Source organism: Ptychodera flava, chromosome 8, assembly GCF_041260155.1.
Source record: "Ptychodera flava strain L36383 chromosome 8, AS_Pfla_20210202, whole genome shotgun sequence".
In the NCBI taxonomy this organism is placed as follows: domain Eukaryota; kingdom Metazoa; phylum Hemichordata; class Enteropneusta; family Ptychoderidae; genus Ptychodera; species Ptychodera flava.
The window spans coordinates 18,426,173-18,449,486 of record NC_091935.1 but is presented as its reverse complement, the minus strand read 5'-3'; the positions used below and the strand labels follow the sequence as shown (position 1 = coordinate 18,449,486).

Below are 23,314 nucleotides of genomic sequence, written 5' to 3'. Positions count from 1 at the left end.
AGTGCTGGGCATTTCTACATAGTGTAACAGTACAGTCAGGGCACTTATGAGCACACTACATGTAAAAATAAATAATGAAATTTAACGCTTTTTATTGTATTATTAGGAAAAGTGTGCTAAGTATTGGCCAGATATGGGCGAGGGGGAAATCTATTATGGCAAAATCTGTGTGAAAAATGTGAATGAAGAACTCTTCGCTGACTCAGTCATCAGGACCTTCTTTGTCAAGAAGGTAACAAATATCTTTTGTTCTTTACTCTGGAAGGTTTTGCATCGAGAGAAGCAACTGACATGCTATGTCATTTTGATTCGCTTTCCCACCAAACATTGTGGAGTCTTAAAATAAGCAGAAAACCGAACAATCATCGACCAAAAACCTGCCTGTAAAGTGCTGCCTGATTTAACCCATGTATTTTACTTCCTTGTCAAATTAGAAAGGCGACGCCAGGGCACGAGAAGTCAAACATTTCCATTTTACAGTTTGGCCAGACATGGGAGTGCCTCAGTATCCATCTAGTGTGTTAGCATTCCTGCAACGATTCAAATATTACACTCTACCGAATGCCGGCCCTATCATCGTGCATTGTAGGTCAGTGGGACGGTTCAACTCTGATATTATAACGTGTGCACACACAGAATGTGTGTGTGTGTGCTCTGACCTTTACAACGGATATTACTTTTATGTTGTTCGAGAACAGCGTAATGTTTATATCGCGCTGATTCAAAAAAAGCTATGGCAAGAAGGCCTGCGCCATTTCCTAATATCCAATGCAACTATCAAGAATGTTATACAGGACATCAGACTCAAACTAACTCGAAGAGGGGTTTTATGTGATCAGTAAGCCATGAGAAGCCAAGAAACTTTTTCATGTCTTATAAATCCCCAAAACACATGCCTTGATGAGCAGTTTGTTCATAATCGTCTCGTCATGACCGAAGGTTGTTAACTGATATGTAGTAAGTATATTAGCACCTTGCACCAACATCGAGAATATGTTACAACTTCACACTTTCATACCAATTTTAATTGTTGTTCACTGAGACTGTACACGTTTCTGTCGAAAATAGAAAGTAAACAGCTTTATTATGATGATCCATTCATCAGAATTTACTGCGCGTGAAAGGGATAAAAGTATTTTGATCTAACCAAGTTTGCTTGGTCCGTATAATAGTGCTGGAGTTGGACGCACTGGGACTTTTATAACGATTGATTCAATGCTGGAGATGGCTGAAGCGGAGGAACAGGTTGATATATTCAATTTTGTGAGAAGAGCAAGGCACGACAGGATGCACTTCGTTCAAGTTCCGGTGAGTTTAGTTCTTTGCTTTCCAATAGCGTTATCAGAAATCGCACCTAAGTGCGTATACTATGCTCAAGTAAGCTGAATCTGTCAATTCGTCATTCAGCCTACACTATCAGGCATTGATAATCCTCACAATTTTGATTGAGCTCACTAAACTTTTCCCCATGGAGGTCAAACAAACTAATTAAAATTTGATTTAAAATTTAATACTTGGCTAATGTTTATATTGATAATTGCCTTCCAACTATGACCATTACTCACAAATTGGATCCTTGAATGTCAGCCGATTTTGACAGATTGCCGATCTTTGCTGTAATGGGAAGTAGTACTGCTGCAAAACAGAGATAAATTGCGATCAAATTGGTTGTGCCTCTTTATGGTAATTTAGTTCTCCCTCACTCGTGCGACACATGAAAGTTTATGGATGCAAATTTTATTCAAATACAATTTTTGATATCGTGTCAAAAGTCAAAGTTAACGTAATTTTATTATCCACACCTATTGAAAGTTTGATGTTATTCTTCACAGTCACATTCCCATAGGACTTTTGCCAAAATGAATTCTGATTTGTCACATGTCTGAGACACAGTTAAAACGGTTTTCGATATTTATTTGACAGGAACAATACGAGTTCATCTACACGGCTATCTTGGAGGCTACCGTGTGCGGAGATACACAAATATCGGCAGCCGATTGAGGATAAGACTTCAGAAACTCAAAGCAGACGACGGAAGCGGAAAATCTGGCATCGAAAAGAATTTGAGGTGAGCGTTGGTACCCTCTATCGATGAAGCTGTAGATTTATGTTGTGATCTACGCCAAACACAATTTTACCTGTATTATAGTAATCTTAACTCGTCAACTTATAAATATATTTAGTAAATGACTGTCACGAACTGTGACTTTGAAAATTTACAAATACGTCCCTTTCTAGTAGTTTTAATGATTGGAATATTATATTATATTATATTATATTATATTATATTATATTATATTATTATTTATATTATATTATATCATATTTTTGTTATTTTATATTATATTATATTATATTATATTATTATATTATATTATATTATATTATATTATATATATTACATTACATTACATTATACTATATTATATATGATATTATATTATATCATATTATAATACTCCTTACCTTTCTTGAGAGGTATCATAGATTTTGGTTAACATGGAAAATTATCTACAGTAAGTGAAAACTCTACACACCTTTAATTTCTACTCCCGAAATCTAACGATGCATCCTTGAGGTGTATACCTTGCATCCGTGATATGAGTGTACAATTTACCCACATTATTTTCCTTTCTCCTGGAAAACAGTCCTTATCCAAGGTATGCTATATGCCTTCTGCTGGCGATTGCGAAGGAGGGCAAAGGGAAGAAAACTTAAACAAGAACAGAAACGGGGACATTATTCCGAGTAAGTTACAAAAGAACAAGAAATATATGTAAATTCACAATATATAATTAAGTGATTTGTTGTTCCGATTCGATCTCGCTAAGGGACTGGACACAAATTACAGGGGGGGTGGGCGGTGTTTTTTGGGGGTGGGTCGCCATTTTTCGCGCAAGCATTTTTGAAGGGTCAAAAATTTTGTGCAAGCCTATGGGGGAGGGTCACCTTTTTTCATGCATCAAAGCTGAAATTGTATGTGCACGTTATGGAATACTGAAAAAAGAAAAAATACCTCCTGGCACTTTCATTTTCTGCCATTACCATTTTCGGCGCGCCCTTCGGGCGCAAATTTCAGGTATAATAAACAATGTGTTGATGGTCCAAGCAGCCACATTGATTTAAGTTGTCATGATTTCTACTTATTCAACACTATTGTGCATAACTGTCCCCTATAATGACTCTTTCAATAACAATTTGGGAAATTACTTATTTGACATCATTCTCCCATTGACAATACATTGGGTATAGGTCGGTGTCAAACGTTCATGTCGCTGTATGTACATTTTTTTATTTTTTGAGGACATTGACAGAATACAAACTGTTCAGAATAGTGCATAGTGTCATCAATAACAACTGGAAGCTTCAGGTCAAACAACTTTTGAATAACAATTTAGGATCAGATAACCTATGAGTTATTTGTAGTTTCCTCATAGCCTACAATGTATAGTGAATCAACATTTTGGTGAAATTCCAAAATCAAATTTCTTGCACACCCATTGACTTGAAACCACTCTAGTCTAATCATGAATATTAATACTCATGATTAGGTGTACATAAATGCACAGGTTTACCAAGTTTCGTATTGGAAAAAAATTATTCATAGTTTCATCATAGACTGCCATGTATAGTGAATGGACATTTCAGTGAAATTCCAAAATCAAATTTCTTGCACACCCATAGACTACAATGTATAATGGATCCACATTTCATGCGAAATTCCAAAAACAAAGTTATTGTACACAGATGCACGTGTTACCACCCTCTTCTAATCAAGCACAATTATGTCAATTATTCAGGGTCATATATACACAAATAGTGCATATTTTTGATTCTGAAATTGTTTTTACAGTTTTGTCATAGACTCCCATGTATAGTGGATCAACATTTTATGCGAAATTCCAAAAACAAAGTTATTGTACACAGATGCACATTTTACCACCTTCTTCTAATCAAGCACAATTATGTCAATTATTCAGGGTCCATATATGCACAAATAGTGCAAATTTTTAATTCTGAAATTTTTTGACAGTTTTGTCATAGACTCCCATGTATAGTTTTGTCATAGACTCCCATGTATAGTGGATCAACATTTTGAGAGAAATTCCAAAATCAAATATCTTGTTCACATGTGCACTTGTAAACAACCCATGCTAATCAAGTATATCTATATCAGTTTTTAAACATCTGTATATGAACAGATATAGCTAGTTTTATACTGGAAAATACACGTTCGTAGTTTTCGTATAGTCGACTACATGTATAGTGAATCAACATTATCGATAAAATCTAAAAATTACATTTTTTGTACAGGCATGCACTTTTTACCTGCCACTTCAAGCAAAGTACATTTACATGAATTATCACACACATATGATTTGATATTTTTTGGACAACGCGTTATATCGGCCACATTTTGCCTTCCTTCGGGAGGGCGACTTAAAAAGTATAGCAAGTCAGAAGGGGGTCTTTAACACATTGCGGGTTTTTTGGGGTGGTATTGAGTAACAGGGGAGGGTCACTTATTTTCATGCACGGATAAGGGGGAGGGTCACTAATTTTTGTGCATGAACTTTTGAAGGGCCACTATTTTTTACGCAGCGGTTTTTTGAAAAAACACCGCCCCCCCCCCCTGTAATTTATGTCCAGTCCCTAACGTAACCTATTTTGTGTTGCTCTGATACAATTGCTTGCTACCCATCAAAATTCAACTGCAACGCGTTTATTTCGGATTACGTTTTTGTCCCATATAGACCATACAATTTACTGGTTAGCCTTCATCATAGGGCGAACAACTTGAAAACGTGCAGGGAGATTGTGATACCTTGCGTTTTAAACGCATCAGTATGTCAAAGAATAATTATCGTGCTCATCTTGTTATAATGTAAAAGTAGTCCTATCTCACGCAGTTAAATAGTGGCGTTATTTCGTCAATGTCAAAGTTACTTTGTCATGGTCATTTCCTTCAACCTGTTCGATGAGCACTAATAACAGACTGAAGGAAACTGTTTCTCTTCTAAGTTGATCGATTCAGGCCCTACTTGATGACTCCAGGCGAGGGTGGCGATGCTACAAACTATATCAATGCATCGTTCCTGACGGTAAGCAAGCTTTCATCATTACTTCAGGAAAATATTAATTATCGATTCAGAATTTAAGTCGTTCGATATGCAATAGAGTTAATATCTCTTCAGACAACCTGCGATATTAAAACATGTTTTGTGTATGTGACCGGAAATTTGATAAACAACGGCGAGACACATTTATGAAACATATATTTTTTTTAACCCTTTAATGACCCATCTTACTAAACTGAATCCCAGTTTATTATTACAATTTCCTTCTGTCTTCGTCTCTCTGAAAGGCATACACACGAAAGGATGCTTTCATAGCCACACAGATGCCGATGGAACACACTATCGTGGATTTCTTGAGGATGGTGTATGATTACAAGACAAACACGATCGTCATGTTGAATGACATGGAAACAGATGAAATGGTAAGCATTTCTTGTTTAATAATTAAGTCTTCTTAATATGAAATCAATGTGACGAATGTTCTTTAAGCAGTTGACGCAAGATTTTACAAATTTTTTAAAACATTCTCCGACAGAAAAGCGGGAAATATTGGTGTGAAGATGAGCCCATCAGATTCGGTCCGTTCGTCGTTAAAGTCAGTGCGACTGAGAGTTACAATGGTATAACAGAACGCATCTTTCGGTTGACGTACACCCCAAAGGCGGTGAGTGAATGACTTCATATGTAGGTATTCATAGATGTAATTATCATATTATTATCACGTATATTTTCATTTTCGCTAATAGTGGCCAAGATTACTTGAACAGTCGATGTGTGGAAATTTTAATCACTTGAATAGTCCACGGATAGCTTGTTGCTGCGGGATTTTTTTTGGTATTTGAAATGACAGTTTATTTGCAATGACACATTAGCTAGTGAATCGATTTATCGTTTTTCGAACTTTATTGGCCGCTGCATGTACGTCTATATCAGATGTGTAAGTGTTGTTTCCCCCAGGGTAAGGAGGCACCACGCACAATCACACAGTTGCAAGTTGACTGGCCGGCCAGAAAGGAAGTACCCTCATCTGACTCAGTAATGGTTGATCTAATCAGTTTAGTAGAACGAGCTCAACAGCAATCAGGAGACAACGCTATTACCGTTCACTGCAGGTATGCTGTTTGATATTTGGAAGATTGTGTAAATATAAAATGCCAGAGGTTTGCTCGGGCATCAAAAAACAAGCATTAAATACCGGTTGATTATCGCTTATCTTGGTAATTTTGTAAGCTGTGACTTTGATACCTTGGCATTTGCTGGTACGTTCAATGGGAACTGTTAAACTCACGCTTTAGTGAGATCATCAATATTATTTTCTGTTGGACTACTGTACGAATGATTCGCAGGGCAAATTTGAAAGACTATGAAACACTTTATAACTTTGATCAGCTGTGATGCTGTTTTCGAAACCGCCGACTGACTAAACCCTAGATCGCTTCCCTGCTAGGAAGTGACACGAGGCAGCACCTGCCTGATTAAGGACCTCAGTAAATGCGGTAAACACGACTTGGAGAATTTGAGTTGAGTAGTCACGAGTAAGATAAGATCTCAGTAAATACGATCTGAGTAATCAAAAGTAAGATAAGACCTTTATAAAGAGTGTCCTCATCATAGGCTAGTTTCGACAGAGACCGGCTTTCATTTCCCTACCATCAAGATAAGATGTCGATAACCTTTGTAATTATAAACCACGGTCAGAACTTCCGAATGTACATTTTGCCGTCATCCTCGAAAAGACCATGGAACGTCGTCTAATAACGTTTGAAGTCGGTTGACGTCATCTATTAGCAATATACAACACAAAAAGTCCGTGGTGAACGCGCAGGAGATTTAGATACAATGAGCGATTAATAAAGTATGACCCAAATAACCCCTCCGAGGTCTTTGGCAGAGATTTTGCATACAGTGGGCATGGAAGAGAATGGTAAATCTTTGCTGGTCGATATTAAAGCTGAATGAAATAATCTATATATTACTATCTGTGACTATAATCAAAGAGCGCTTTGACAATTTTCCACAACAGGTTTCTTCAACTCTGCCCAATAGAAATCAAATCAGATCCCATTATCGTTATCATTCAAGGTAACTTAGAAATTTACCAGGTAAAAGGAACACATCGAAAATGACAAAGGCGATGGGGTCATCTTGAACCACAAAATAGTGGTGGTACCAGGTGTCCGGAATTGGTAAGCGTACCCTGCCAGCTAGCCACACCCATCAAGATTGACCCAAAGCGACAAATCATTGTAATTTGGTAAATTCACAAATTACTTTTGTGAGTCAAAATTTGGTATGCTGTCACTCATCAGTTGAGTAGCAGACAGGTCATATTTTGATACAACATCTCCGTATCTACCGTAACTTCTTAAATGATTTTAATAGTCTACTTTAAGAAGTGCATTCTTTGATGCCGTAACTGTCAAAAACACTTCTAAATCTCTTACAATTCTAGGAATGGTATCGGGAGAAGTGGTGTCTTCTGCGCAATCGTCGCGGTTTGTGAGAAAATTAAAGTGGAGCAGATGGTCGACGTGTTACAAGCCGTGAAAACGTTGAGAAATAATCGGCCTGGCATGGTGGAAACGCTGGTATGTTTGTTTATCAATTCAATCCACGCTGGCGTTGATGTGTTCGCGTCGAATCCAAACGCCAGTGCGTTCTCATTATTGTCTAATTTTTCCTTCTACTGTTAATTTTGCCAAGCCTTCACACTGAATCTTTTTGAAAATTTGCCATAACAAGGGAAACTCGTCATTTAATTTTTCCTGCACTAAGCTCATTCTGTCAGCTTAATAAGCAAATGTGCGCTCTGTATTTCACCCGGACCAAATAACCAGAAGTCGATGTTATCGAAATAAAAGACTTCGAAAGAAAAAAACGCTAAACCAGTAGCATCTACATCTACTTACACGGGTGTCACAAGGTCAGCATAAAAACACAAAACAAGAACCGCCTCTTTTTAAAATAACCTCTCCAAATTTTCATCGCTAGGGAAGTATCGGTATTAACGCTATCGTGTTTACAAACCTTTCATTTCCTGACACATATTGACTTTTTGACTTTGTCATCATAAATCAGCCAAGGAGTCTATCCTAATACTCATGCGCCCCCACGAAAAAACCTACTCGAATATTATACTGCTTTTGCATTACAATGCTGACTGCTTAAAATCGCTAGCGGCAAAATGATCCTGCTAGATTCCTCTGATTACCTTTATTTGTTAGTTGTGTCAGCGTCTAAATACAGTTTTGCAATAAAATGCGATTCAAACGAAATTCCATGAAAATGAAATGATGCAACATTGACAATACACGTATATGCGCTTTTTAGTCAAGGTCACTACATCCCTTATCTATCGCCATGTCATCCTGTTCTCTCGATTAACCTTTTCTATATCTTCTGCACTTCCAGATTCAATACCAGTACTGCTACGATGCTGTTCTCAGCTACCTGGATTCGTTTTCCGCTTACTCAAATTTTCAATGTTAGCCAGCTTGCGAGGAATGCAACTTTGATATGGACTAAAAAAAATAATATCAGTTACAGTGAATGTGCCATCGACCATCCTAGTGAGAATTTCGATGTACGAGCCATAATCTGCCCCAAAGTGAAAGCCTTAAATAACAGTCGGGAGTCACTGTGCAAAATTTGTACCAGACAAGCCAAGTATCAGACATTTACCGATATTTAAAATTCATGATGGCCGCCTTTCTTTCGTGAACTTTTATCATTTTTATGGCTAGAAATTTCTGTTTTTTTTCCAAAAAAACTAAAACTTATACTAAAACTAATACTTTAAGTGCTGCAAAATAACCCACCACAAGTGAAATGGTTATTCAGGAAGGGGTTGTAAAACTTTATGCATCTGAATATCTGTCCCCTAAGTGTGTTCTACCCCAATGTATATTTTCACTATAAATTTTATGTTCTATTTTTCAGTGCTGATCTGAGTAGGGACTTAATAGAAAAAATTAGCAACATATTTATATAACGATTGCAATTTCAAAGGAAAGCAAAAGACAGAAACACCTCAAAAATCTTCTCAGTTAATTCCGATCCAGGGCCTTTTCGATCCGGGGTGTAACACTATCAGATCTTGCGATGTCCGATCATTATCCCCGCAGTATTCTTCTTCGCCGTTATTACGTTATCAATGAACATGATAGATTAACGAAAGACCCAAGCAAATTATAAGTTTAACTTGCATATGAATTTGAAAAAGTAGAATTCATATTATTAATATTCATCTGCGAATTTCCTAAAAGTTGTATGTAATGTTCATTCTGTATACATGAGATTTTTATGTACATTTTAAGCACACTTTTACCAAATCTGTAGTTTATTAATAAATAGTAACTACTTCTCCAATTTTTAATTTGAACTATCTGATTTCCGGATATGTTCATGAGTTTTTCGTTCTATGTTATTATTGGATGCTCAGTGTTTCACCAAGGGTAAATTAAAGGATGGTTCCTCAAAATTTCCTACATACTTTTGACTATTTTACTTAATCTTATTTCGAAATGCCGTTTTTAAAAAGCTTATTTAACCAAGAACAGATGTTACTGTGTGTTCTTGTATTTACACAAAGTGAGCTCGTATTCTTGTAGAACCCTTCGCAGCATCCTTAATAAAATGTTGGGAATTCGAGAACTACGAATTTGCTATAATTGTGTCATGTAATTAGTTATGTTAGCAATTATGGAACATTCGTTTGTTTACAAGTATATACCTTTATAAAGAATATCAGTATTAATATCTACATGTCTTAGGTGATCTTCGATGTTTTCATCAGGTATTTTTTCTTCGATTTAATAGCACGATTGTTATTGTAGAATGCGAAGAATTGCTTAAATCGTTGCCCAGGTGGAAACAACGTACATGTAGGAATGTTAGGTGACAGAACACAAACGTGAAACACAACGAGACATGTAACGTGTGAGTCATAATGCAATGGAATGAGACTGACTTGCAATGACGTATAGGCAGCTGTTAAAAAGTGTTTGAGTGTGCACCAAGCGAGTCCAGATGGCAAAACGCAGACATGGAACAGAGGGGTCCTGGGGGACAGGTAAACTGTACGAGCCCAGGGGGAAACATGATGAAACAAAGACGGGTTCTCGCACCCAAGGGATCACCGCGGTGGTGATACGGCTTGGGGGAGGGGGTCCCGGGGGACAGGTAAACTGTGCGAGCCCGGGTGGAAACATGGAATGAAGACGAGGTTCTCGCGCCCAAGGGATCACCGTGGTGATGATACGGCTTGGGGGGAGGGGGTCCTGGGGGACAGGGTAGACTGTACGAGCCCAGGTGGAAACGTGGATGGAACAAGACAGGGTTCTCGCACCCAAGGGATCACCGCGGTGGTGATACGGCTTGGGGGAGGGGGTCCCGGGGACAGGTAAACTGTGCGAGCCCGGGTGGAAACATGGAACGAAGACGAGGTTCTCGCGCCCAAGGGATCACCGTGGTGATGATACGGCTTGGGGGGAGGGGGTCCCGGGGGACAGGTAAACTGTGCGAGCCCGGGTGGAAACATGGAACGAAGACAAGGTTCTCGCGCCCAAGGGATCACCGTGGTGATGATACGGCTTGGGGGGAGGGGGTCCTGGGGGACAGGTAAACTGTGCGAGCCCAGGTGGAAACAATGTACATGTAGGAACGTTAGGTGACAGAACACAGACGTGAAACACGACGAGACATGTAACGTTTGAGTCTTAATGCATGGAATGAGACTGACTTGCAATGACGTATAGGCAGCTGTTAAAAAGTGTTTGAGTGAGCACCAAGCGAGTCCAGATGGCAAAACGCAGACATGAAACACAACAAGACGTAAATGTGTGAGTCTGTTGATGCGGTGAAATAAGGCCGACTTGAAGTGACGGCATAGACCGCAGTAGATAAGTGTTTGAGTGTTCACACAGTAAGGAGGCTAGCCGTTGAAAAGCGTGACGCAAATTTTGATGTTCTGATGTACATGTAAGTCGTTAGCAGCTGCTAGACCATCTACCTAAAAGGTGGTCTGGGATTTCCATGTGGAGCAGCAATGAACGGATCAGGCAAGGTGGAACGTCGCTGTTAACTAGGAAAAATGTCTGAGTATGCAAAGCAAGCCTCTTCAATGGCCTGTTGCTGGTCGAACGAAGTGTGCAGTCCATGACAGTGTTAAATGTCAGTTCTTTCGAAACAGCAATGAAAGGCATGATATGAGGAAACTGATGTGTGGTCCTTTGCTTTGAAAATGAAAGTGTTCTGAGAGAAAGCATGTTCCTCCAGTCACACTGATGTGACTGTACAATCCACAAAGTCAACGTGCTGATGTAATGCCATGATGCGGTTCGTGGTAAGGTATCCATGGGTCTGCTGACCGAAATGTTTTATGGACAGAGAGTTTGCTAATACGTAGACGTCGGGCTAAACAGACTCCATGATACAGTTTCAGGCACTGGCTTATTGCAGGGGCCCTGGTACAAAATGCCCGATGGGTTACAGACGCTAGCAAATGTTTTTGTTTTCGTATGTTTTCGTAGGGATGCTTGTGAGATTGCCGACAAGTGCAGCTGCAGGATTCGGCTTCCTGGGAGTGGCACAGTAGTTTGAAACAGTGCATCTAAAATGGAAGGAAAAAGAAATGTGAAAGACATCGCTAAGCTGTATGAAGAGCAAATTGCGTGGGGCCGCATTTAAGGCCAGACTGCGCAATACATGCAAAGCTGGGAAAACGCTTGTGCAGGATGGCCAAATCAACATGCTAAAAAAAGGGGGGCACGATAATGCATGCAAAACGAAGAGAGCCAGGTAACATGAGCTGCAAACGGGTAAATAAACGAGTGACAAGTAGGCGAATGCTAGCAAAACTGAACTCCTAAAAAGTAGTAATTTCAACGCAAAAGGTAAGTCATGGCCTTATCGTAGCATGAAAACAAAAAAGGAGAAGGCAAGATTCATTGCCAAGTCAACCCTAGCAGACAGAACATGCCAACGTGATGGCAAACATCGGTCTGAGAGGCGATATAGGACGACCGGTCGTTCTCGATCTCCAGCTGTAGTTTGTTGGTTCTTTCTTGTGGCACCGCAGCGTAATCCACGGAGAGATCATCGGGTGACATCCAGCAGCTGCGCTTGGTGACACATTAACTGACAGGTGTAACTGGTCTGTAACATTCAATAGGCAGCTGGGAGCTGGTTACGTCCGATTGGTGAGACAACTGTTAAGTAGGCCGCCGATAGGATGCTTTACAGCGAGTTAGCTTCAGCTTCCGCATATGTATGCTCTGAATTTATTTGCTTGTCTGACTTGATTGTCCGCAAACGCAGGAGTGTCATGTTGATACGCATCTAACTCTTCGCTTAACAGTCTGAAAGTTCATCACGTAGGGGTAGCCTTGAGCTGCCGCATATTTACATGCTCGGAGAAATTGCTAGTCATTGTTGGTTGACCGCGTAAACAGAGTCTTGACTCGAAACTGTACCTTGTTTCGCTTTCACTCAGTCAAACAGGAAATGAGGCCGTGTGTAGATCGTTGTGAACTGCTGGTCGGAAGGACTCGTTGGTTACATGCTTGAAATCATGCAGATGTTACTTAAATGGTCGCCTGTGATCTTTGTTCGACATAAAAGTGAGTGACAACTTGACACCATGGGCGCCGCCATCTTTGGTCCTTAGACTGAGTTTGTTTTGACGTCACAGGGTCAAGGTCCGTTGTTTTTCCCTGTGCAGCTAGCTGTCCTATGACGGGCTACGCACGACTAATTACTGTTCTGAATCGGAAACTGATACAGTCGTCGGTCAGTCAACTGATCCTCTTGTCGATTCTTGCTGAACATTGGTGTAGCGTGATACGATGTACATGATAGGAACTGATGACATCAGGTTCGATAAGGTTTCTGGGCCCGCCACCAAAACAGGCAGGTCGACCGAGCAGTGGAGTCAATGTGGTCACTTTACGGCGTCTGGCTGTTGTGTCCTGTTGATCGCAGTCATGTAAATAATGCTTATGAAGTTCTTGCAGGGCTGGCGCTGGATGGGTACGAGGGATTTAGAGGTCGGACAACATAGGCCAGGAAAATGATCTAGCGGTTTATGGCCAAGCAAAGTCAGTTACTCCATCATCCATGGAGGTAGCTGCATGGTTACTCGTAGTCAGCCTGCAACTGTCCAACGCACAGACGTGCTAGAAATTGTCGGAAATTAGGCAGAGCAAATTTAAGAGTCCGATGCCTTATGGTTGAACTTGAAGATGTGCCGAAGTCCCACGTCTGTGGATGTGGATAACGATGAGGAGGGGGATGACATCGACGTTGATAGAACGTAGGGCGCCGCCATCTTGGATTGTGTTGTTTACGTTCTGGAAGGGAACTTCGGGAAGTGACGTCAGACAGTTCATAGGTGACTTAGTGGCCGCTGGTCGAAGTTGCTGATGCAGGATATTGAATAGCGTGTTGACCAAGTCTGCAGCTGCGTAAACATGGCAGTTGTTACATAACTATCTTCTTAGTAATGTTGGCTTGGGATCCCGGACGCTGCCCGCCGAAATGCTGGCAAAGGAACCATTGCAGACAACGGAACTTCAGAAGGAGACCTGGTTCCGAACTCGGTTTGAATGCCAGGACCTGAGGCCGATCAGAAGGATTGTGAGTAATACTACGTTAGTACCGCGGACGTGCTCCGTATTCGCAGCTAGAATATCCAACGTGCAGTTGCAGCGGAGCGGGACATGGATCAATGCCGGCCTTGTGTAGGGCTGAGCGCGGGGTCTCGAAGCAGGCTGAGCATTCGGACACTGAGATTTCTTGGCTGTCTTTGGACGTCCTTTGGCTGGCATGGTTGTTCGAAGGAAGGGATCGTAAACGATTCCGGACGTAGAGTAATAGGCTGAGCTGGTATGGCATGAACCCAGCGGCTGAATGAATGAATGAATGAATGAATGGGAGCGATGAGACAAAGGCTTGGTATGTAGTGTCGTGTGCAAACGTGGCTGATTGGCTGGGAAGGAGGATTGATAACAGTCATGGGTAGAAGAGCCGATTGGCTAAGGGGACGACAGTGAAGATGTACGGAAGGCAGATAGCTAGGTGTAATCACAAAACACATCTGTGATAAAACACAGATTCCACTTAAATCGTTGACGCTAAATATCTACATTCACTTTTATTTTGTCGGTCAGAATACCCTAGGCTACATGTACCTCATTAAAGGCCCGTGAGCTGTAACTTTTAACATTTTATTTACCCTAAAATAACCCTCAAACGTCTCGAATGTTGATTTAATTCTGGCAATTAAGCGATATACCCTTCAACTAACATACTAGGACAGTCACAAACGACACAGAACGCAAGGAAATTCTCGCGATATCGCCTCATTTTAAATGTACCGCCATTTCGCAAAAGCAGTCACGTGACAAAGAACACAGCAAATGCAACGTCACACGGAGGACGAGAGCGGGATCTTACTGTGTGATACTGCGCGATGTGGGAGCGTGACCCCATTCGCAACTCGACAACAATGGAGTCTACACACATGAGGTAATGTAACTTAGCTTATGTCTATTTTGTAAACAAACTCACGTGTTTTCTGCCCCCTCAAACCTAGTATTTAATGCTGATTGTTCTCCAGTTCGATGTTTCATTTGAACAAAGAGGGTGTTACAACAGTTGTAGGCATAAACGATGCGATTGAAATGACAAGGAACTAGAGCTTGTTTGTGAATTTGGCCCGGCCAGGCGGTCGCGGTCCGGTAAAGCGTACGGGTAGCTGCCCATCGCGTACGCTAGAGTCTCGTTGTGGTTCGTTGTTTCGCATGGATTTCCAGAACTAGTAATTCGTTTTGAATCTGGATTTACCCAGAATGGTTTTTAGTTAGCGATACGCCGTTCGGGTTTTGTAATTACGAACGTATAATACGGTATTCGATAATATTTGGCTTGAGTGAGCCATGCGCATGATGCGTGAACCATGAGCGGCATTGACCAAATGCAGTCGATTTTATTTCTGAACACTGTCAATTTCCGAGTCATTTTGCAAACGGTTACTTACTTCACATAGATTCGGAATTATTGTGTGAATAACCTTGAGTTTAACAATGCCTTTCGTGTGTTTTTAGTCAGCTCTAATCGAACTGTTGAGACATACGGCCCCGATCCCACTTCTATGTTTGAGAGGACGAGTTTAGCAAGCTTCGTGATGATTACGGTAGCATTACAACCATGGAGGTAGAAAGAAAGGTACAAGGCGGCTGTGTGATGTGTAGTACAGCTGTAAACTTATGCCAACTCGTTTAGAAATTTTCTTTTCAAAGCGATGAACTTTAAGCATGGAGAAAACGGCGTTGTTCGCACTTGTGACTATTACGTTGCTATGGTGATACAAAAACAAGGACAAACAGCTGTTTTATTGTGATTTGTATTTTCGCCATGGCTTTTGATTGAAGTACAATTTGCTGGGAAATTTGAAGGGTAAACAACACATTTTCAGTGGATTTCTCTAGGGTCTATGATACAACATAAATGACAAAGGTGGTCCTTTTATGCAGTGGCTTTGAAAATGTCAAAATATATGTTATGCATCAAAAGCATATTTCCTTCCAAATTTTAGTCTGACTTTACACATCTTAATTTCCACCAAGAGTTAACCCACAGTTTACTTGCCATGTTATGGTCAAGAATTAAAGTAAAGTGTCGACTACTTACTTGGCTTTGTTTAGAAGAGAAGATGGTAACAAAGAAAAACTCAACACTGATCAGTGACCGGCAGAGTGCAGTATATCTACATTTGAATCTCCTTGTAATTTTTCTGATTCTTTCATTTTGCAGACATCACTGACCGATTCTACTGATAGTTCTGTAATAACTGAATCCCAAGCAAGAAGAGGGAGACAGGGGTAGAGGGAGAGGCACAGGGAGAGGGTGAGGACAGGGATGCAGAGGTTGGGGCAGAGGAAGAGGGGCTAGATGGGGAAGGCTTGTGACAAGAGCAGATGAGGCATTGCGAGATGTGCAGCAACGGAAAAATACTCTTCATGTAAGTAAAATTTTTGCTTTGTATACACACCGTGATAATGGGGCATACAGATTGACATCAGCATATAGCCATCGCAATAATATCATCTTCTTTTCAGGAGATGCTGCAGAAAATGACACCAGAACAGAAGCATGATCTTCTGTTGCAGGTGGTTGAGAGGGACATAAGTTTAATATTTGACTTTGCAGTCCTATCTGAACAGGCTGGAGGATCCCATCCTGGACCTTCACAAAGCAGTCAAGATTGATGTGTCCGTCAAAACTGTCGGCAGATGCCAACCCTTGCTGAGAGAAAATGTTGTGGGGAGGTGCCTGGGCTCTGTATCTCCAGATTGCTAGTCAGTATGTTTATGAACTGAATGCAAACAAGCAGACATTTGCCATGAAATTTTTCTAAGAAAATCATCATACAAGTTATTAAGGAATTCCTACTTTAACCATATTGTCTCCTACCCATGATCATTTATGGGCTGAATTGTTAATTTAATGCAATAAATCCAATCAACTGCAAGTCATCCTTTGCGTTTAGATCAGATCTGGTAAACAGTCTTGATGCATATGTAATAATTGTTCTAAATGTGATGAATACCAACTGACTGAGATGGAAAACCATGTGTACTGGGCAAATTATTTATGTAATGACTTTTGGATACGTAATGCTCTTGAGTGTTGAGAATGCACTGGCATGGTCACAGAAGAATTCTAAAATGTAAGACGAGACTGTTACATGTGTACATAAAAATCCTCATTTTGGTATTTCAAAGGAAGAACACCTCTCAAAAGATCAGCATAGATACTGTAACAGTGTTACTATTCTTTCAAAAATATTTTTGAGACAAGCAAACTAGTACCAAACTCAGAACTTTGGGAAAGGAAGTAGAGATCAATGAGATTTATCCAATAATGGCAAATATACTCAAAAGCAATACATATTGAAACAAATATCATATTTTTCATGATTTCAGAGTTATCTGCCTTGACAAAGGAGTCCTTGCAGTTGCTAGAGCCTATCGGGTGGATATGATGGCCACCAATGACTTTGATGACTACCACAAGTGCAACAGGCATGCTGCATACCAGCAATTTATTTTGTGGGAGCATGGGAAACCTGGCGCAGGAAACTAGAGTGATACCAGGTTGCTGTGTTTGGGCAATAAGAGATAAATATCCTGATCAGTTTGGTCAATATTACAGGGTTCATTCCAACACGTTTTGCATAAAGAGAATTGCAGGCATCATTTTACAAGTGATATAGCCACTAACTGATGACGTCAAAACTGCCATACATGATACACAGTGCCATAACTTTCAGGGCGTCTGTGTCTTGTGTACAGTGATTTGATGTAATCAGTTTGTGGCTATACCACTTGTAAAATGGTGCTGAATTGCATAATTGTGACAAAATGATAACAAGATTTTTGCTCATTTAACCCAAACACAGCAGCTTGGTTACCTCCCATTTGGCACAGTACTTGATATTTCCTATACATGTTAATCATGATTTATACACTCAGAGACTCTTCAGTGAAATCTACAAAGTCTCCCCTGTGTACACAAATTCACAGACTGTTTCTTTAATTCTGAAAATGTACTTTTAAGGACACCATTCTTCTAAATTGCCATTTTAAATGACTCAGAAAATTATGCTTGATTGAGAGAGGAGATAGTATTTTCATAAATTTCCACTGATTGTGTCCTCAGCCATACAGAATGTGATTGAAAGTAGGGAGACTAGTTGCACCTGTTTCATGATACAAAAGGATATTGTTTCCCCATCCACCAGAAAGACAAAAGAAATTTACATGCTGACTTTTCTATCTAAGAGAATGACCTCTTCAGTTTGTCATAAATTGCTCACCTAAAGTATGGCATTTGTCTAGAGGGTTTGCCTTATTGCTTTCAGGCAGAACTGAAAAAGTTACAAAAATTCTGTCGTGTGTAGAAATCAAACCAAATTGTGGGAATTTATTGTGTGGTGTATGTATATATACCAGGGGGAAGTCTCATGAACTGTACTGTTTTAATTTGTTGACCTCAACATATCATGTTTACCGTACCATCCATTGTATTGGTAACTGTTGTGTGTCAAGTAGTTGTGGAGTACAGTTGGCTTTGGCCAAACAACTGTATCACCCTTTCATGGTGATGTGTATTGGTGTGCCACATTTCTCATTTCATGTACAAATTTGAATATCTGCTTCCATCAAATTCATCAATGGCTATCTTCATGTCTACGGAGCAACTGATGTGAATTTTTCACGCAAAGTTTATATGTAACACAATTGGAACTATTTTGTGATTATAAGATCTTGAGCATTTTGTTGTAATCTATTCAAAAATCACGAATCTAACAGTGTTTTTGTGTGTAGACGAGGGCAAATTTTATAAATTATTGATAATTGCACAATCATCAAATACACCTATAACAAATTTTACATTTTTGTCTAGCTTTTCGCACTCTCAGGAAAGGAGAACCCATTAAATGTAACTGATTTGTCAATTTTGTTTAGGTTTAAGTGAAAATACAAATTTCCTTTCCAAGGCTGATTTGTAGGCATTTGCTTTTCTCACCGAACGATGCATGATAAAATTTTAAATTTTCGATGGTAAAATGGCCTTCTACCTCTACCCAAATCAGTTCTGCTGTAGTGTATGTTTTTTTGGTGATCTCTCTTTGAAATGATTTGGTAGATGTTAAGAAAATGACTTGTACATTTATTTATTTCATATACAAGGAAATGAGACCTGGTAAATTTGATAAAACTACCCTTTTCTTGTGCTTGTGCTAATTAATGCTGGAAAATTTTTAAAAATCACTGAACTATTTCAGCCCTTCTATTAAAAATGAACTCTTTTTGGTAGATTCTAAGAAATGTAATCAATATCATCTGTCTGTTGAAACCTTAAAATATTAACGGCAAAAACCAACAGTTTTTGTCTGGAATCTTTAGGGACTGTGCAGAGATGTCTTTGCAGCTTTCAGGGACCACTCCGAGGAGACCATAATGCTTTTAGAGACCACACTGACATGACCTTGAAACTTTTAGGGACCACCCAGATGTGACCCTGAATCTTTCAAGGACTATCATGATGTGACCTTAAAACTTTCAGGGACCACCCAAGTGAGTCCTTGAAACTTTCAGGGACCACACAGATGAGTCCTTGAAACTCTAAAGGACCACCCAGATGTGACCCTGAATCTTTCAAGGACTATCCTGGTGTGACCTCGAAACTTTCAAGGACCACCCAGATGTGACCCTGAATCGTTCAAGGACTATCCTGGTGTGACCTCGAAACTTTCAGGGACCACCCAGATGAGACCCTGAACCTTTCAAGGACTATCCTGATGTGACCTTCGCTCGTCAGCTTGTGCATTCACAAGCATTACTTGGTAAAGCTGACATGCAGACGAATCACTGAAAAGATTTGGTCCAACTTCCTGCACATACAGCGTCAATATTCATGACGGTCGAAGCTAAGATTATGTAATGGCTTAACACAGCGTCCTCATCGCTCCCATGTGTGACTGGTCGGCCGGCTCAAAAACACGTCTTTGCATATTAATTACGCGACGAGATCTACAAGGCATGTTCTTCCTGGCATAAATGTGATAAACTGGGCAGTGGCTGAACCTTCAGTCGACTTAGACGAGCAAGCCTTGACGATTAATGGTAATTTACTTGCTGGTTGAAGTATGCTGTTACTGGCCGACGCGCCGCTGGTCTGAACAGTAAACAATTAATTATTCGCAAACAATCAGTTCATAATGGCACATTCCATTTTAACCTACAGGGGCATCTAGGATTGTGCGATTGTGTAAGGTCCCGGGTAAGGTACATGTTGCTCTTTTATGCTGTAAAGTTTCCCCACCATTTAAAATACTATGGTTGTATGTTACAGTCTTCATGATTAATTTGGAGATATAGTCAATGATACTTTTCTCATTAAGTGACACACTGAATCGTACACCAACTAATATGGTCCTTGCTAATTTACATAGTAAAGGTCACGGGTCACATTGTTGTGAGGCTCTGCATTGTTTCAAGTCGAGTGTGTAAACAGCGTGATGTTCGAATGGATTTTGACTACTGCACTAATTCCGAGCGGGAAAGGTTGCCGATTCTGAATGTAGGACGTCCATTACCCCAATTATTTAATGACAGGACTACATGGAAAGCAACGGAATACTGGATATCTCCGACGAATTTGATGTCTGTTACCACGGTCCTTTGTGGAGTGACACTGACAGTAATGTTCCCGATCTCGACAATGATGTCAGCGACTGTGATTGTAGCGTGAACATGACTAAGACTATGAGTCCTTGAAACTTTCAGACACCAACCTGAGGTGTCCCTGAATCTTTCAAGGACTATCCTAATTTGACCTTGAATCTTTCAAAAACCGCCATTGCAAGACGAGTCTTTGAAACATTCAAGGACCCCCTGATGTGTCCCTGGATCATTTAGAGACCCCTCGGATGTGACCTTGAAACTTTCACGGACCACCCGAATAAGTCCTTGAAACTTTCAGGAACCAATCTGGGGTGCCCCTGAATCTGTCAAAGACTATCCTAATGTGACCTTGAAACTTTCAAGGACCACCCAGATGAGTCCTTGTAACTTTCTCGGAACACCCTGATGTGTCCCTTAATCGTTTTAAGGGACCACTTAGATATGACCCCTAAACATTTTTTTTAAGGACTGGCCTTGAGAGGCACTTGAAATAGTAAAGAACCAATCACATATGATCCCGAAACCTGTTAATGCATCCAGGTCCTCTAAACAATACAGTAATCATCACGTTTTGACCTTTTATCTTGACATTTTCAAAAATGTGTATCAATGAGATGGATTATCCTTAAAAAATTGTCAAAAAATAAATTTACAATTTTTGAAAAGCAGATGGCTTTAAAGACTACAATTTTTTTAGACTACTTTAACATTTAATTCGATAATTACAGTTTTGATATTTTCACTAGAAAAATTGATAATTACTAAATGCTTTGAGTAAACCCTCTCTTACAGAGCACATTCTGTGACTTTTACTGTCATCTTATAATCACAAAATAGTTCCAATTGTGTTATGTACACTTATTGTTGTACACGTTTATTTGCATACAGTCATGTATTTACAGAGACACTCGTCCAATAACCAGGATTTTGCCAGTCCTGGGGACAGACATTCCTCAATGTGACAAGACATTCAGTGCAATCATTGTCCTAATTTTTTTATTTATTTCCTGCCTGATGAGTTCCCAGTAAAGTACCCAAATTCAGCCTATAAATAGGGGTTAGACCTGAAAGGGATTTACCCTAATTGTACATGAATTTTTTCTTATTTTGAATGTTTTATCTTGCATGCTTACTGTCTCATTTACTGTAAAAAAAGGTGAAAGCTTTTTTTAAGATTGAAAACAGTGACGATGTGTTGAATAAAAGGTAACGTTTTAAAATGTATACAATTGTCATGCTTTTTAAGAAAGTTTACATCTCTAATAGAAGGGAAGATGGTAAATGTATACATATAGAGTACTTTCTGTACATCACAACTTGGGCAGCTACAGCATACTGAAGACACCATTCAATTCACAACATTGCACGGTAGTTTGCAAAACCTGAAACTGAAAGGAATAAAATGTTAGCAGACTTGTGTGATGAAATTGAAGAAAAAGGCTGAACAATCTAAACATCTGGCATTATCAGTTTTTTGCTTGTCACCATGACCGAATGGCTGAAGTAAGTCTACAATCATGTGGTTTGAGTGTCCATGGATAAACAGAAACACAGTAAGTGAGGCTACCCACAATTCTCCATGATCTGTACACACAGAGATCACTCACTGAACTGAAGAAATTTCTTCTGTACACAGAACAACTCAGTCCATATTTTAAAATTCTGGCAACATAGTTCTGATAATCATAATTTCTGATTTCTCCCTCTGAATAATGAGAAGATCAACCCCTTTTCCGCGCAGGGGAGAGCAATTTTGTAATGTTGACATAGATTTTTGACAGTCATACACAATATTTTCAAGGAAACTAGGGAATAAGTTGCATCTGTGTTGGTAAAAGAAAGGATATTGATTTTTTATAATGTTCGTAACAAAGGAAATTTGCATGTCTGACAGGTGGTATGATGAGACCATCTTAGTTGCTGATAACTTTATCTTGACAAGCGTGCAATTTTTAGCACCTCCAAACATCGACTTCTCATTCAATTTATTCTTGAATTTTAAACATAATCAATAATTTTGGAACATAGTTTTAACAAATAATCCTGAACTTAAATTGCAAGTTAAAAATTGTTAAGAAACTGATAAAATTGAAAAAGCCTTTAGCAAAAAAATATCTGAGTGAACAAATCAAGGGGAATTGTGGGTAGCCTCACTTACTGTGAGAAAGTGGTTACTTTACAAATATGTTTACATTATATTTTGGCTCAAGACAGATACACTTGTAAAGCAAATGGAATTTTTTACTTTGCTGGATCGATAGTTACACCTTAATTGAATCATGTTGAATACAAATCTTAAATCGTCACTTAGTGTCTGTGCTACTACTAACAAGTATTTTCTGACTCATTAAGCAAAGATATATCCATAGTTCGGACAATTTATACACAAAGGTTACACAACAGGATAATTTATTTCCCATGACCAGATGAAACTGATGATGTGCACGAAATTTCTTGCTGTACTGGCTCAACACAGGTGCAGCCAATTAACAATGCACTTTTAAAGGGGTCATTACTATGACAAGATATATTGTGCATTACAAGTAATGTGAACTGACTAATTTTAAGTCATGAGAGTAATTAATTAGTTGTTCATAATTTGCCCTGTCACTGAAAATTTTTCGACTTGCTCTCCCGCACTCAAACTTCATTTTTACCCTCTCCCCACTTATTTTTGCCTGTTTCCCCTCCCCACTGTCAATTTTTGAAGCTCCCCTGCCCTGTGGCGGAAAAACTTGCCTATTTCCCCTGCCCTGCAAAAAATTCCCCCCTAAATTTCGTCATTCCATTTCCCCTGCAGACATGGAGCTACCCTACCCTGTGATGAAAAACCTGTTGATTTTCCCCAGCCCTGTGAAAAAAATTCCCCTTAAAACATAATGGCTCAACTTCCCGTCCCCGTTTTAAAAGTAGCTCCCCCTCTCCTCGTTTTTCGCAAAGCCGTGTCCCCGGGACAACCAACCGATATCTGCCCTGCCCGACAAT

At 39.7% G+C, this 23,314-nt stretch overlaps 2 protein-coding genes across 2 annotated transcripts; both read left to right on the top strand.

Annotated features, from left to right (window-relative positions):
- Positions 1 to 110: 110 nt before the first annotated feature.
- On the top strand, positions 111 to 2,053 carry LOC139138711 (receptor-type tyrosine-protein phosphatase T-like). Its single transcript, XM_070707217.1, has 4 exons — positions 111 to 232; positions 435 to 589; positions 1,173 to 1,308; positions 1,924 to 2,053. The coding sequence occupies exons 1-4, from the start codon at positions 134 to 136 to the stop codon at positions 1,999 to 2,001; spliced, it is 468 nt and encodes a 155-aa protein (XP_070563318.1). The 5' UTR covers positions 111 to 133; the 3' UTR covers positions 2,002 to 2,053.
- Positions 2,054 to 2,061: 8 nt separating this feature from the next.
- Positions 2,062 to 21,558, top strand: LOC139138710 (receptor-type tyrosine-protein phosphatase epsilon-like). The gene is made up of 9 exons (XM_070707215.1): positions 2,062 to 2,068; positions 2,649 to 2,748; positions 5,023 to 5,102; positions 5,366 to 5,500; positions 5,614 to 5,742; positions 6,036 to 6,190; positions 7,531 to 7,666; positions 8,490 to 16,098; positions 17,063 to 21,558. The coding sequence occupies exons 2-8, from the start codon at positions 2,670 to 2,672 to the stop codon at positions 8,565 to 8,567; spliced, it is 792 nt and encodes a 263-aa protein (XP_070563316.1). The 5' UTR covers positions 2,062 to 2,068; positions 2,649 to 2,669; the 3' UTR covers positions 8,568 to 16,098; positions 17,063 to 21,558.
- Positions 21,559 to 23,314: the final 1,756 nt, after the last annotated feature.

Excerpts from the sequence above, each read along its gene's own strand:
- LOC139138710 (XM_070707215.1), top strand. The coding sequence starts at position 2,670 with ATGCCTTCTGCTGGCGATTGCGAAGGAGGGCAAAGGGAAGAAAACTTA. Across the intron at positions 5,103-5,365 it reads TCAATGCATCGTTCCTGACG|GCATACACACGAAAGGATGC; the intron begins GTAAGCAAGCTT and ends TCTCTCTGAAAG. Across the intron at positions 5,501-5,613 it reads ACATGGAAACAGATGAAATG|AAAAGCGGGAAATATTGGTG; the intron begins GTAAGCATTTCT and ends ATTCTCCGACAG.
- LOC139138711 (XM_070707217.1), top strand. The coding sequence starts at position 134 with ATGGGCGAGGGGGAAATCTATTATGGCAAAATCTGTGTGAAAAATGTG. Across the intron at positions 233-434 it reads GGACCTTCTTTGTCAAGAAG|AAAGGCGACGCCAGGGCACG; the intron begins GTAACAAATATC and ends TTGTCAAATTAG. Across the intron at positions 590-1,172 it reads CCTATCATCGTGCATTGTAG|TGCTGGAGTTGGACGCACTG; the intron begins GTCAGTGGGACG and ends TCCGTATAATAG.